This window comes from Cetorhinus maximus, chromosome 20 (assembly GCF_964194155.1).
Source record: "Cetorhinus maximus chromosome 20, sCetMax3.hap1.1, whole genome shotgun sequence".
Classification (NCBI taxonomy): Eukaryota; Metazoa; Chordata; class Chondrichthyes; order Lamniformes; family Cetorhinidae; genus Cetorhinus; species Cetorhinus maximus.
In genome coordinates, this window is record NC_135898.1 from 53,581,682 (window position 1) to 53,597,386 (window position 15,705).

Below are 15,705 nucleotides of genomic sequence, written 5' to 3' on the forward strand. Positions count from 1 at the left end.
AGTAAAAGTCTCCTCAACCCCCTGTAATTAAACCAGAATTTGACTTATTCAATCAGTGGCTTGGCTTTGTCATATTGAATTGAAAAAAATTGTGTCCTTGGTTTACTTTAACAACAAATGTGTTGACTAATTCAAACATTCAAGTAGTTTTTAAATTCCGCTCATCCTGAATTACAAAAAAATGTGGGAAATGCTGACATTTCCCCTATAAATGTTGGCATCGCGCTATTAAAAAATGTGTCGAAATAAACATTCTGACAGGACACTCAAGAGGCTCAAATGTTTAAAGAAATCCCTCTCCGAACAATGCATGTTCCCATTGCTTCGTTTAATTACATGTTATTTTTAATTCACATCAGCTTTGCCATTGTTGTACTTAGAAATAAACTGCGCCGGAAATGATTCGGGGGGGTGGGGCTGGAAATCGCAGGTCTGCCCACGATGATTCCAAGTGTCTTCGAAAGTGATCCACTGACCCGACTGAAGGAAGAAAGATTGAGGCTGATCGAGCTCGAATTTACTCGGCTCTTGGCGATTTTGGACGAGTTTTCCAACTGAGCCAGAAGAAGGAACAGGAGTCAGCGGGCGGGGCTGTGGCAGCTTGTACACTGAATGAAAGTAGTTGGTAAAAGTTTGAGCAGAGGGACGGGACAGGACACGGCCAGTGACTGAAGAATCTGATGCGTGTTATTATCTGGGATTGCTACATACACGCGCACACAAAAAGGCACTGCAAGGGGCGTCTGACTTTCTAAATATTACACATGGATAGGAGCAAAGGTAAGTAAGTGGGGATTTGATCGACTTTTGCAAACAATTATTGACTTTTGGAGTCTTTTTGCCCTTGTACTTGTGGATTTTCGGGTGCTTCTCCCCCCCCCCCCCCCCCCTTCGTCAACTTCAAATGGAAACTGACAGGGGCGAGGAGGAAAGCAAACGTGTAATTGACACAACCACTCCCAAGTGAAATGACCGCTGTAAGTGCCTGGGAAAGATCTAAGGTGCAATTGCCTTTCAGTTGCCTTCGACCCTGCCGTCCTCATGCTTAGATTGAAGCCTGTCATTTGCAGGCTTTCCCTCCCCCCCCCCCCCAAGTAACCGACTACTTGCTCCGTTAGGTTAGTTTCAGAGCACTGCAGAAACCAGTGCCGAAAGCAGAGGTTTGCTACTTGTAATCCTTTTAAGCTGAGCATCACTCTGCATCCTGCCCAACTCTGGGAATAAAAGGTGTAATGTTAACGAGAAAGGTTTGAGACTCGGTCACAGATGGGTACAGCTCTCAAACTTGCTGGGATTCTGTTTCCCTAACTTCAGAATCACCAAAAGCTGGACATCCTACTTGAGATGAATGTCGCTGAATTAATCCGGATTTGTGACGTAGCTGGACGGGTAATATTATGAATCGATATTCTGAAGACTGTTTAAATCGCTCTGGATGTTTTAGCCTTATGGAGACTGCGTTAACCTAGCGTTGTGCTGTTTCATCCGTGTCTCTTCCCAAGACAAACAGGGGTGTGCGGGGTAACTGGGTCGCTCGATACCACCGCGCGTGCTAAGAAATCTTAAAATAACATTTCTCTTAATTCTCACTGTTTAAAAACAATCAAGGCAGGCGATAAATGGCTGGTAGTCTCGAGTGTAAATTTGCAATTCAAATCACTTCTGTTTTATAAGCGACCATAGGCTCAGGAATGGTTTGTAAACAAAGATGTTGACACTGAGACTTTTGCTCGGTTAATGCTGATGTGTGAAGATGAAGGTCCTGCCCTGGTTTCTGTGACATAAACACTGGCTGAACAATGCTTTCAGTCACAGGTAAATGTACATTGGGCGTTTTGTTTACAAACACCTAACCAAAGTGATTTTAAATTACACTCTTTTTGCTTGACAGATTTTGAAAGTGGTGCTAGTTTTTTTTTGAAAGTGTAAAAGGTTCTGAGAGAACACAAGGCTGTATTTTCGAAATAATGGCAGTTGTCCAAAACACTTGAGAGCAGAGAGAAGTGCAAAGGAAATCTCATCCGAAAGGCTAAGGTGGATGGAGGAGTGGGTGCGTTGTATACTTTCTGTACCTGTTTGTCTGAAAATCGAATTCACTTATCAAACCTTGAAAGTTATCACAGAATAACTTTAAGAATTTTTTTTCTTTTTGAGTTGGAAATGGAGATTAAAAAATAGAGTTCCATATTTCATCTGTTGCCTAAGTGACATGGGTAGATATATCCTGTTTTACAGATTTTAACAGGCTGATTAGTGGGTGCACAGCAGGGAGATTCAAATCTTTATTGTCATTTGTGCTCAGGATTGTTAGTGGGGCAAAGTGTCTTTGGCAAGATCATCTGAGGAGAAGGGAAGATTGGCCACGGGGTAGTAATAATTCCTTTGCCATTTAAACATGCCAGCTGTCAGGTCAAAAAAGGAGCAGCACTGACAACATCCATGGAGAATTTCTGAAGGATGAACATCCCACTCCTTCTTACTAAAGCAAATAGTAGGGAGCTTAAATGAAAACATGTTAATCATGTGATCAGCAGAAATGTAATTTATCGACTTGGAACTATTTTTATGCCAGCTGTTATGTGCTACCACAACGATTGCTCAATCAGCCTGGTTATCGGATCTTGTCAACACAACAGTGCTGATGTTGTTTGTTAAAACTCCAAATATATTTAGTTTTGTCAGCTGGGGAATTGGTCTTTACAATGCAACTGCTTAAAGCTAATGTGGTGTAACTGAACAAAGTACTGGTGGAGAGCAATAAGTACAAACTACTTTTTAAAAATTATGTCTAACGCATTTGAATGTTTAATGATAAAATAAACAATGGAATATTGAATGAGTGAAATAGTATCCACAGAATCTGTAGTACCGGTGGTCTTGCTCTGTTGACCATGATGGTGGCAAAACAAAGCAGTTGTTATAGTTCCATGGCATCTTTGGAAGCTCACCAAACTCAGCTGAAAGTTGCAGATCTTCCCGTAAGGCAGCGCCAGAGACAAATGTAGGTGTTTTCTTACTGTCCATGTTCAAAGTGTTTTGTATGTGGGAGGGACTGTGTTTTCTTACCCCCAGAGCAGTTGTCCCAACTTAAAGAAACCCAGCAGCAAGCATTTTTGGGAGTTATAAAATAAATAACCTTTTTGTTATCCCTGGAGGTTTAAAAAAAGTGACATGTCACTCCCTTGCCTCGCACACACTATTACTCACACAAAGACTAGATACAGATAAAGGAAAGAAAAATACTTACATTTGTCTCAGTCTCTCTTTCATGGTAGGCTGTAGTTTCTTAGTTGAGTTGATGCTTTTAGTTGAAATGAAGGTTCTGTAAGCAAAAACTTCTCACTAAGTTGTGAGGCTTCTTGTAGTTGAATTTCCAGGAGGTTGGTAATCAGGGGAACTTGAAGTTGGAACAGGTTGGGGAGAGTCCTTCCCCCAACTTCAAGGTATTTCTGTTTATTACCTTGGCTGCTTAGTTGACTGCAGCTGATTTGAAGGCTTTCTTATGGTCCCTATGGTCAGGTGGGAGTAGAAATTCATGCCTGAAGTCAATGGACCTTTTGCTGGTCCGTCAAATTTTCGGTCTCGCCCACGGCAATTCCTGCAGTAAGCAGGACTGGAAAATCCCGCCTTCTCTCTCAGAACACCTGCTTTTTTTTGAAAGCAGGCAATATACATGGTTGTCTTACCCATGTGACCTGTTACGAGTCCAAAGTCCTATTCAAAATAAGGTAGTGTGTTAGACTGATAAACATCCTGTGTTGTGGCTTTTCACACCCTGAAAGTTTCAGACAGCCAAGGCTTTTGTGTTTGGATGAGGGGCCGTCGCAATACAATGAAAGGTCGGTGGGATCCATTTCATCTTCATCCAACACCCAATGAGTTTCGACATCTCTTTTGTCCCTGGTGAAACATGGAGATAAGTTGTCTGCAAATACCATTGTCTGTAGGTTTTTGTCCATCCTTAAACAATGAGATGTGTGAATTTCACAAGTGGCCGTGAGGATCCTTCACTCAGGTCCTTGTTTAATCAGGTATTGGCTACAGATTCTACTGTCTACAGTTCAAATGCCAAAAGTCACATGATATGCTGTAGCTATTTTAATAGCTTTTGTGTTCGCTTATTTTGAAATATAGCTTTAAAATCTGTAATGTCTTCATGTCTGTATTGGGGATGACAGTAGATTTAGACGAACAGAGCCCTTTAACATACCATGCTCAGGGTAAACCCTTTTTGCAAGTCAACCAAAACAACTCTTGCAGTTTTGACAAACGGTCATTGACTTGAAACATTAGGTGGAATATTCCTGGTCCTGCAGAAGTGGGGATGGGAGGAAGTATTGAAATTACCATGTTGGGTCAGTGGTCTGAAGCATTCCTGCCTCTGGGTGATTTTGTCAGAGATGGGGTGAAACTGGTAATGGCTGCCCACCTGTTAAAGGCAGGTAACCAACCTACATAATAGGAGTCCTCTCCCCGTTCAACGGATCCTTTTACCCACCTCCAATATTCTCCCTCCACCTGGACCCCTCCCTCTGGATTCTTACCTTCTCTTGATCTTTTCATTGAGAACTGTAGGCGTGACATCAGTCGTCTCAATTTCTCTGCTCCTCTCACCCACTTTAACCTGTCTCTCTCTGAACTTGCTGCACTCATTTCTCTCAGGTCCAAGCCTCACGTTGTCATCAAACCTGCTGACAAGGGTAGTGCTGTTGTTGTCTGGCGCACTGACCTCTACCTCACAGAGGCTGAGCGTCAACTCGCAGACACTTCCTCCTACCTCCCCCTGGACCATAACCCCACCACTGAACATCAAACCATTGTTTCCAGGACTGTTACTGACCTCATCTCCTTTGGAGACCTTCCTTCCACAGCTTCCAACCTCATAGTCTCCCAACCTCGGACGGCCCGCTTCTACCTCCTACGCAAAATCCACAAACAGGACTGTCTCGGCAGACCGATCATGTCAGCCAGTTCCTGCCCCATGGAACTCATTTCTTGCTATCTTGACTCCATTCTCTCTCCCCTTGTCCAGTCCTTTCCCACCTACATCCGTGATTCCTCTGACACCCTACATCATATCAACAATTTCCAGTTCCCCGGCCCCAACCGCCTCCTCTTCACCATGGACGTCCAATCCCTCTACACCTCCATCCCCCACCTGTATGGTCTGATCGCTCTCCATTTCTTCCTCGAACAGAGGTCCGAACAATCCCCATCCACCACTACTCTCCTCCGTCTGGCTGAACTTGTTCTCACACTGAACAATTTCTCCTTAAACTCCTCTCACTTCCTCCAAATAAAAGATGTGGCTATGGGTACCCGCATGGGCCCCAGTTATGCCTGTCTCTTTATGGGGTATGTGGAACGTTCCTTGTTCCAGTCCTACTCCGGCCCCCTCCCACAACTCTTTCTCCGGTACATCGATGATTACTTCGGTGCGGCTTCATGCTCTCGTCGGGACCTGGAAAAATTTATTAATTTTGCTTCCAATTTCCACCCCTCCATCATTTTCACATGGTCCATCTCTGACACTTCCCGTCCCTTCCTTGACCTCTCCGTCTCAATTTCTGGTAATAGACTGTCCACCAATATTCATTACAAGCCTACCGAATCCCACAGCTACCTCGGCTACAGCTCCTCACATCCCGCTTCCTGTAAGGAGTCCATCCCATTCTCTCAGTTTCTTTGCCTCCGTCACATCTGTTCTGATGATGCCACTTTCAAAAACAGTTCCTCTGACATGTCTTCCTTCTTCCTTAACCGAGGTTTTCTACCCACGGTGGTTGACAGGGCCCTCAACCGTGTCCGGCCCATCTCCTGCGCATCCGTCCTCACACCTTCCTCTGCCTCCCAGAACCATGATAGGGTCCCCCTTGTCCTCACATCACCCCACCAGCCTCCGCATTCAAAGGATCATCCTCCGCCATTTCCGCCAACTCCAGCATGATGCCATCACCAAACACATCTTTCCTTCACCCCCCCTGGCGGCATTCTGCAGGGATCGTTCCCTCCAGGACACCCTGGTGTACTCCTCCATCACCCCCTACACCTCAACCCCCTCCCATGGCACCTTCCCATGCAACCGCAGAAGGTGCAACACCTGCCCCTTTACTTCCCCTCTCCTCACCGTCCAAGGGCCCAAACACTCCTTTCAAGTGAAGCAGCATTTCACTTGCACTTCCCTCAATTTAGTCTACTGCATTCGCTGCTCCCAATGCGGTTTCCTCTACATTGGAGAGACCAAACGCAGACTGGGTGACCGCTTTGCGGAACACCTTCGGTCTGTCCGCAAGCATTACCCAGACCTCCCTGTCGCTTGCCATTTCAACACTCCACCCTGCTCTCATGCCCACATGTCCATCCTTGGCCTGCTGCATTGTTCCAGTGAAGCTCAACGCAAACTGGAGGAACAGCACCTCATCTTCCCACTAGGCACTTTACAGCCTTCTGGACTGAATATTGAGTTCAACAATTTTAGATCATGAACTCGCCTCCATCCCCACCCCCTTTCCGATCCCCCTTTTTTCCAATAATTTATATATATTTTTCTTTTCCCACCTATTTCCATTATTTTTAAATGTATTTCCATCCATTGTTTTATCTCTGCCTTTAGGCTATTTCGATCCCTTCCCCCCACCCCACCCCACCCCACCCCCACTAGGGCTATCTGTACCTTTATTATCACATTCCTTAGATAATATCACCAGCTTCAACACCTTTTTGTCCTTTTGTCTATGACATCTTTTGGTTATCTCCACCTCTCACTGGCCCTCTATCCAGCTCTACCTGTCCCACCCCCCCCTTAAACCAGCTTATATTTCATCTCTTTTCTATTTTTCCTTAGTTCTGTTGAAGAGTCATATGGACTCGAAATGTTAACTGTATTCCTCTCCGCAGATGCTGTCAGACCTGCTGAGTTTTTCCAGGTATTTTTGTTTTTGTTTTGGATTTCCAGCATCTGCAGTTTTTTTGCTTTTACATAATTAAGTGTCCAGTTGTGGGCTGATTGGCCATTGAGCCAAAGCCTAAGAGTTCTGATGAAGAGTCATACGGACTCGAAACGTTATCTCTGTCTTCCTTTCCACAGATGCTGTCAGAGCTGCTGAGTTTTTCCAGCGATTTTAATTTTTGTTTCAGATTTCCAGCATCTGCAGTATTTTGCTTTTACCTAAGAGGAGGAGGTCTTGTGGTGCAGTGGGTAGCATCCATGCCTTTAAGCCAGAAGCTCTGGGTTCATTTCCCACTCTGACTTGATGGTTGTTGAAGGTGTGCTCATAACAAGGTCAAACAGGTTGATTGTCAACCTGCAAATTCTTCCAACATACCTATGACAGGGGGTAAGAGTGGGAGAGACTCCTAGTCATCTATGCTTGATGCAGAGTGGCTAACCTCAAGCTACAGCCTCGGGCTTCAGGCTAGTAACCAGTTCCAGGAAAAACAAGCCACGGAAAACAGATGTAAATATGTGCTTTAGATACAGGAAGTCAAAGAAAAAGAAAACAGGGCTAGTAAAGCGAGCAGAGGGGCTGGAAAAATAGCAACAGTTCAGCAATTAAGTGTGAATAGGAGAACACTGAGGGGACGGCGATCATTGTATCATAAGGTTTAGGCTGAAGATGGAAAAGGACAGAGAACTATGCAGAGTGGGATAAGTACAGATCCAGGCCAAACAAATTGGAGTTATACATAGAAACTAGGAGCAGGAGTAGGCCATTTGGCCATTCGAGCCTGCCATTCATTATGATCATGGCTGATCATCCAACTCAATAGCCTGCTCCTGCTTTCTCCCCATATCCTTTAATCTCTTTCACCCCAAGAGCTATATCGAACTCCTTCTTGAAAACATACAATGTTTTGGCCTCAACTACTTTCTGTGGTAGCGAATTCCGCAGGCTCACCACTCTTGGTGAAGAAGTTTCTCCTCATCTCAGTCCTAAATGGTCTACCCCGTATCCTCAAACTATGACCCCTGGTTCTGGACTCCCCCCACTATTGGGAACATCCTTCCTGCATCTACCCTGTCTAGTCCTGTTAGAATTTTATAGGTTTCTATGAGATCCCCCCTCATTCTTCTGAACTCCGGCGAATATAATCCTAACTGACTCAATCTCTCCTTATATGTCAGTCCCGCCATCCCAGGAATCAGTCTAGTAAACCTTCGCTGCACTCCCTCTATAGCAAGAACATCCTTCCTCAGATAAGGAGGCCAAAACTGCACACAATATTCCAGGTGTGGTCTCACCAAGGCCCTGTATAATTGCAGCAAGACATCCCTGCTCCTGTACTCGAATCCTCTGGCTATGAAGGCCAACATACCATTTGCCTTCTTTACCGCCTGCTGCACCTGCATGCTTACCTTCAGCGACTGGTGTACGAGGACACCCAGGTCTCGTTGCACATTCCCCTCTCTCAATTTATAGCCATTCAGATAATAATCTGCCTTCCTGTTTTTACTACCAAAGTGGAGAACCACACATTTGTCCACATTATACTGCATCTGCCATGCATTTTCCCACTCACTCCTCAGCTTGTCCAAATCACACTGAAGCATCTCTGCATCCTCCTCACAGCTCACCCTTCCACCCAGCTTTGTGTCATCTGTAAATTTGGAGATATTAAATTTAGTTCACTCGTCTAAATCATTAATATATATTGTGAATAGCTGGGGTCCCAGCACCAATCCCTGCAGTACTCCACTAGTCACTGCCTGCCATTCGGAAAAAGACCCGTTTATTCCTATTCTTTGTTTCCTGTCTGCCAACCTGTTTTCTATCCACCTCAATACCCTACCTCCAATCCCATGCGCTTTAATTTTACACGCCAATCTCTTATGTGGGACTTTGTCGAAAGCCTTCTGAAAGTCCAAATAAACCACTTCCACTGGCTCCCCCTCATCAACTCTACTAGTTACATCCTCAAAAAATTCCAGTAGATTTGTCAAGCATGATTTCCCTTTCATAAATCCATGCTGACTCTGTCCAATTCTGCCATTGTTTTCCAAGTGCTCAGCTATTAAATTTTTTATAATGGACTCTAGAATTTTCCTCACTACCAACGTCAGGCTGACTGGTCTATAATTCCCTGTTTTCTCTCTACCTCCCTTTTTAAATAGTGGGGTTACATTAGCTACCCCCCAATCTGTAGGAACTGTTCCAGAGTCTATAGAATCTCAGAAGATGACCACCAACGCATCCACTATTTCTTGGGCCGCTTCCTTAAGTATTCTGGGATGTAGATTGTCAGGCCCTGGGGATTTATCGGCCTTCAATCCCATCAATTTCCCCAACATCATTCCCCTACTAATACTGATTTCTTTCAGTTCCTCCTTCTCACAAAACCCTGTGTTCCCCAACATTTCTGGTACCTTACTTGTGTCCTCCTTTGTGAAGACAGAACCAAAGTATGTATTTAGTTGGTCAGCCATTTCTTTGTTCCCCATTATAAATTCCCCTGCTTCTGACTGTAAGGGACCTACATTTGTCTTCACCAATCTTTTTCTCTTCACATACCTATAGAAACTTTTACAGTCAGTTTTTATGTTCCCTGCAAGCTTACTCTCGTACTCTATTTTCCCCTTCTTAATCAATCCCTGGTCCTCCTTTGTTGAATTCTAAAGTGCTCCCAATCCTCAAGTCTGTTGCTTTTTCTGGCCAATTTGTATGCCTCTTCCTTGGATCTAATACTATCTCTAATTTCTCTTGTAAGCTATGGTTTGGCCACCTTTCCTGTTTTACTTTTGCGCCAGACAGGAATAAACAATTGTTGCAGTTCACCCAGGTGCTCTTTGAATGTTTGCCATTGCCTATCCACCATCATCCCTTTAAGTAAAATTTCCCAATCCTTCATAGCAAACTCACGCCTCATACCAACATATTTTCCTTTATTAAGATTCAGGACTCTAGTCTCAGAATCAACTACGTCACTCTCCATCTTGATGAAGAATTCTATCACATTATGGTCGCTCATCCCCAAGGGGCCTTGCACAACTAGATTGCCAATTATTCCCTTCTCACTACACAATACCCAGTCTAGGATGGCCTGTTCTCTAGCTGGTTCCTCAATGTTTTGATTCAGAAAACCATCCCGTATACACTCCTCTAATGTATTGTTACTAATTTGATTTGCCCAATCTATATGCAGATTAAAGTCACCCATAATTACTATGTTCCTTTATTGCATGCATCTCTAATTTCCTGTTTAATGCTATTCCCAACATCACCACTACAGTTTGGGGGTCTATATACAACCCCCACTAACTTTTTTTGCCCCTTAGTGTTTCTCAGCTCTACCCATACAGATTCCACACTGTTGGAGCTAACATCTTCCCTCACTATTGCGTTAATTTCCTCTTTAACCAGCAATGCAACTCCACCACCTTTTCCTTTTTGTCTGTCCTTCCTAAATACTGAATACACCTGCATGTTCAGTTCCCATCCCTGGTCACCCTGCAGCCATGTCTCCGTAATCCTGACTATATCATACCTGTTTACATCTATTTGCGTGTTTAATTCATCCACTTTATTGTGAATGCTCCTCGCGTTAAGGCACAAAGGCTTAAGGCTTGTCTTTATAACATTACCTGTCCCGTTTCCACTATTTTTCACTGAGGCCCTGTTTGATTCTTGCCCTTGATTTCTCTGCCTATCACTTTTCTTATTCCTCTTTCTGTATTTTGTTTTTGTCCTTGATTTCCCCCTCCTCTGACTCCTTGCATAGGTTCCCATCACTTGCCATTTTAGTTTAAACCCTCCCCAACCACTCTGGCAAATATTCCCCCTAGGACATCAGTCCCGGCCCTGCCCAGGTGTAACCCATCCAGTTTGTACTGGTCCCACCTCCCCCAGAACCGGTCCCAAGTCCCAGGAATCTGAAACCTTCCCCCTCACACCATCTCTTCAGCTACATATCCATTTGATATATCCTGCTATTTCTACTCTGACTAGCACGTGGCACTGGTAGTAATCCTGAGATCACTATCTTTGAGGTCCTACTTTCCAACTTACTTCCTAACTCCCTATACTCTGCTTTTAGGACCTCATCCCGTTTTTTGCCTACGTCGTTTGTATCAATGTATACGACCACTGGCTGTTCACCCTCCCCCTTCAGAATGTCCTGTAGCTGCTCTGAGACATCCTTGACCCTAGCACCCGGGAGGCAACATACAATTCTGGAGACTCATTTGTGGCCACAGAAACGTCTATCTATTCCCCTTTCAATTGAATCCCCTATAACTATTGCATTCCCACACTTTTTACTCCTCCCCTGTGCAGCAGAGCCAACTGTGGTGCAACGAATTTGGCTGTTGCAGCTTTCCCCTGAGACGGCATGCCCCTCAACAGTATCCAAAGCGGTTTATCTGTTTTGCAGTGGAATAGCCACAGAAGATTCCTGCACTGCCTGCCTCATCCTCTTGCTCTGCTTGGTGGTCACCCATTCCCTTCCTCCCTGTGGACTCTTAGCCTACGGTGTGATCACCTCTCTATACATGGTATCCACAATACTCTCCGTCTCGCGGATGCTCCACGGTGTCCCCAGCTGCTGCTCCAGCTCTGAAACCCGGGCTTCCAGGAGCTGCAGCTGGAGACACTTCCTACACATGTGCTGGCCCCGGGCACTGGAAATGTTCCCGCCTTCCCACATAGGGCAGGAGGAGCACACTATGGCTTTGAGCTCTCCTGCCGTGATTTACCCCTTTAAATTAAATTAAATCTTTTGGAAGATACTTAATACTAAATTATATCAATTACTCTAGGGCCTTTCTTCCCTGCTCCTCATTGTTACAGAATATAGCCCTTACAAATGATGAACCACAAAATGAGATCTTAAAAATTATAAGCAATAAAAGTAGTAAATACTTACCTGACCGTACTCACGGTACTTAAAGGATTTAAAGGATTACCTCATTCCATCCTCCCCAAACTCCCTCAGTCACCTCTGCTTTCCCAGCTCCTTTTCAGCTCCCGGCTCCTCTCACGCTCTTTTTCAACTCCCGGCTCCTTTCGCGTCAAGGGTTGGCAACATATAAATGGTAAAAAGAGTAGGGCTAATTAGGGACCAAAAAGGGGATTTACCCATGGAGGCATAGGACATAGCTGAGGTATTAAATGAAGACTTTGCATCTGTCTTTACCAAGAAAGCAGGTGCTACCCAGGTCATGGTTGAAGAGGAGGTAATACAGACACGAGAAGGGTTTAAAATTGATGATGAGGAGGCATTGGATGGGTTATCTGTACTTAAAGTGGATAAGGCACCATGTCCAGGTGAGATGCATCCAAGGATACCGCGGAAGGGAGAGTGAAAATTGCAGAGGCACTGGACATAATTTTCCAGTCTTCCTTAGACTCAGTGGTGGTGTCATAGGACTGGAGAATTACAAATGTTACACCTTTATTCAAAAAAGGGTGTAAAGATAAGTCCAGCAACTATAGGCCATTCAGTTTAACTTTGGTGGTGGGGAAACTTCTAGAAACAATAATTCGGGACAAAATTAAGTCACATAGACAAATGTGGGTTAATTAAAGAAAGCCAGCATAGATTTCTTTGAGAAAACAGTGTTTAACTAACTTGTTTTTTGGACCAGACGGTTGATGAGAGCAATGCAGTTGATGTGATGCAAATAGACTTCCAATACCTGTTTGATACAGTAGCAACATAGATACGGAATTGGCTGAGTGACAGGAAACAGTGTAGTGGTTAGTGGGCATTTCTCGAGCTGGAGGAAGGTTTTAGTGGTGTTCCCTGGGGGTCACTTTTGGGACCCTTGTTTTTCCTGATGTATATTAATGACCTAGATCTTGGTGTACAGGACACAACTTCAAAATTTGCAGATGATATAAAACTTAGAAGCTTTGTGAACTGTGAAGAGGATAGTGTAAAACTTCAGAAATACATAGACAAGTTGGTGGAATGGACAGGTGATAGATTAAATTCAATACAGAGAAACGTGAAGTGATTCATTTTGGTAGGAAGAACATGGAGAGACGATATAAAATTAAGGGTACTCTAAACTCTAAAGGGGGTACAGGAGCAAAGGGACTGGGTGTATATGTGCATAACTGTTCCCACTCAGGATCGAGAATGAGAGCACAGATTAAGGCAATTGGCAAAAGTGATACAAGGAAAAACTTTTTCATGCAGTGAGTGGTTAAGGTCTGGAATGCACTGCCTGAGAGTGAGGTGGAAACAATTTGAATTGAAGCATTCAAAAGGGATTAAGACTGTTACCTGAAAAGGAAGAAAGTGCAGCGTTACAGGGAGAATGGCACGAAGTGAATTGCTCATTTGGAGAGCCAGTGCAGACACGATAGGCCGTATGGCCTCCTTCTGTGCTGTAACTATTGTGTGATTGTGTGCCTGGAGAGGAACTTGCATAGGCTGGCCACCAAGCCAGCAACGCCTCTTTCAGTTCCTCCACTCCAACAGAGGCACAGGATCAGGGGGCCGTAGCTGCAACCCCAGGCCATCCTATGGAGGTATTTCCCCTCCACAGGAGCAGCCTGGCAGCTGTACCACATGAATATGTATGAAATTTAAAACATTTTCAAAAGGCGCCTTAATATGGAGGCTCCCTCTGGGTCCCACTGCAGCAGTACCAACCTCTTCCAGTAAAGCAGCCGGTCTTCAAGGTTGCAGCCCTCAGGAACCTGCCCACCATCCTTAACTGGATAGCGGTCACAGAGACAGCTAATTAGGAGGCTGCTTCTCAGATGTCACACCAGCAGGCACGTTGCCAACAAGTGCGTATCAGGACCTGGAAATGGCCTCGACCTGCAATTACTTTTTAAAAGGGCACAAGATTCCACCCTTTAACTCAATTTTTCTCTCCACAGATGCTGCCCGAGTTGCTGATCCAGCATTTTCTATTTTTATTCTAGTTTTGTTGATATGATTGGAGACTCACATGTTCATTTTTCAACTTCACTATAGTACCCTCAGTATTGATGTACAGAAAATAAGTGTTTTGAAGTGTGTACTGATAATATCACTTTTTTCTGGTTTATTGTCACCTTTTGAGTCTTTACCTTATTCTCTTTGGTTCAGTATCACTGACCATTCCTGTAAGTGAACCAATAAACCAGTTTGTCTTCTCCTACCAAATATGGAGGCAAATGTAGAGAGACCCAAGGAAATGCCACATTCATAGAATCGTAGGATAATATGGCACAGAGTTGCTGGTACCATTCTAGTAATTTTTTTCTGCACTCTCTCTAAGGCTTTGACATCCTCCCTAAAGTGTGGTGCCCAGAATTGAACATGATACTCCAGTGAGGCCAAACTAGGTTCAGCTCCTTGCTTTTGTGGTCTATGCTTCTTGTTCATAAAGCCAAGGCTTCCATTTAACAGCTTCCTCAACTTGTCCTGCCATCTTCAAAGATTTTTGTGCATACCAGCTTGGTGGAAGCACATCAGAAATCCTGGGATTTCTGTCAAACTTGCTTCAAAAGATCAGGGACCCCACAGAAATTCCACCCCAGTATGTTTACAAACTTCTCCTAATCACAAAAAGAATGACTCATTTCCTGTTCTGAATCTTAATGCAAAATTGATTCATGGGTACCTAATCCACGGTGTTTCCCAAAATATGATTCAACCTTTTTGATGACTTTAGACTGATTAGTAAGATGAGTACTGGCAGTCCTACCCGTAACTCATTGTTGTTTGTTAAAGGGATTAGAGTGAATCATGATCCTATCTATCTGACAAGTCTGGCTCAAGTCTTCAATTCAAATACAGATATCAGTCAAACTTTTAAAAAAGATTCCCAGGATGTTAGCATTGGATCAATTGGTCTCTTTCTAAGAAAGCAATTGATCAACTCCAATGAGGAATGATAGATATAAGATAGTCGCTGAGAGGGAATTCAGGAGAAACTTCTTTACTCAGAGTGATTAGAATGTGAACTAGCTACCGATAGTTGAGGCAAATATCATAACTGCATATACGGACAAATTAAATAAACACATGAGGGAGAAAGGAATAGAAAGATCTGTTGATGGTGTTAGACTTTGATTTATATGGTGTCCTTCACAATCTCGAGATGTTCCAAAGTGTTTTACAGCCAAAAAGGTAGTCACTGTTGTAATGTAGAAAATGCAGAAGCCAATTTGCACATGTCAAGCACCCACAAACAGAAATGTGCAAATTATCAGATAATCTGTTTTAATTATGTTGATTGAGTGATAAATATTGTCTAGAATACCAAAGATAAATCCCTGCTGTTCTTTGAAATACATCCGCCTGAGGGAGCAGATAGGGCTTCAGTTTAATATCCCACCCAAAAGGCAGCACCCCCAACACTGCAGCACTCTCTCAGGACTACACTAGTCTAGATTTTCTTGCTCAGGTTCCTGGAGAGGACTTGAACCCATAACCTACTGACTCAGAGGCAGGAGTGCTACTAATTGAACTGCTGTAGGTTGTCCAATTCTATGAACCATATAGAAGCATGGGGATTACTGCTGCCCGTTAAACCATCAACTCAGTCTTGGGTTTGAAATGCTGGTCCTCAAATACTCTTCTCCTCAGTCAGTCAAAGGCTGAGCTGGCACATTGGAGACGATGATGAACTTCGTCATCTATGTCTGCCTTTTTCAAGAGTAGGCTCCCAAGATGTGGAAAGTGATCCATGTTTTCCAGGATCTCACCTTTGAACTTCATCAATGGGGGTATGGAAGTGTTTTGCTGTGGGAGCTGGTTGGAAGAGGA

The 15,705-nt window shown here is 44.0% G+C and overlaps 1 protein-coding gene and 1 long non-coding RNA gene across 5 annotated transcripts in view; one reads left to right on the plus strand and one right to left on the minus strand.

Moving 5' to 3' along the window:
- The first annotated feature begins 406 nt into the window (after positions 1-406).
- Positions 407-15,705, plus strand: part of afap1l2 (actin filament associated protein 1-like 2) — a 257,647-nt gene continuing 242,348 nt past the window's right edge. For 2 of the 4 annotated variants that reach the window (XM_078564684.1, XM_078564681.1), the window contains exon 1: positions 413-780. Coding sequence is in view for 2 of the 4 variants with exons in the window: in XM_078564681.1 (XP_078420807.1) it covers positions 765-780 (16 nt within the window). In the remaining 2 variants the exon portion in view is untranslated. Of the gene's footprint in view, positions 781-1,314; positions 1,390-15,705 lie in introns of all 4 variants that reach the window. The other 2 variants (XM_078564682.1, XM_078564680.1) reach the window with 2 other exon arrangements.
- On the minus strand, positions 2,783-3,312 carry LOC144694376 (uncharacterized). Its single transcript, XR_013579736.1, has 2 exons — positions 3,248-3,312; positions 2,783-3,149 (listed from the first exon to the last, which is right to left on the minus strand). It is a non-coding gene; the product is annotated as an uncharacterized LOC144694376 (long non-coding RNA).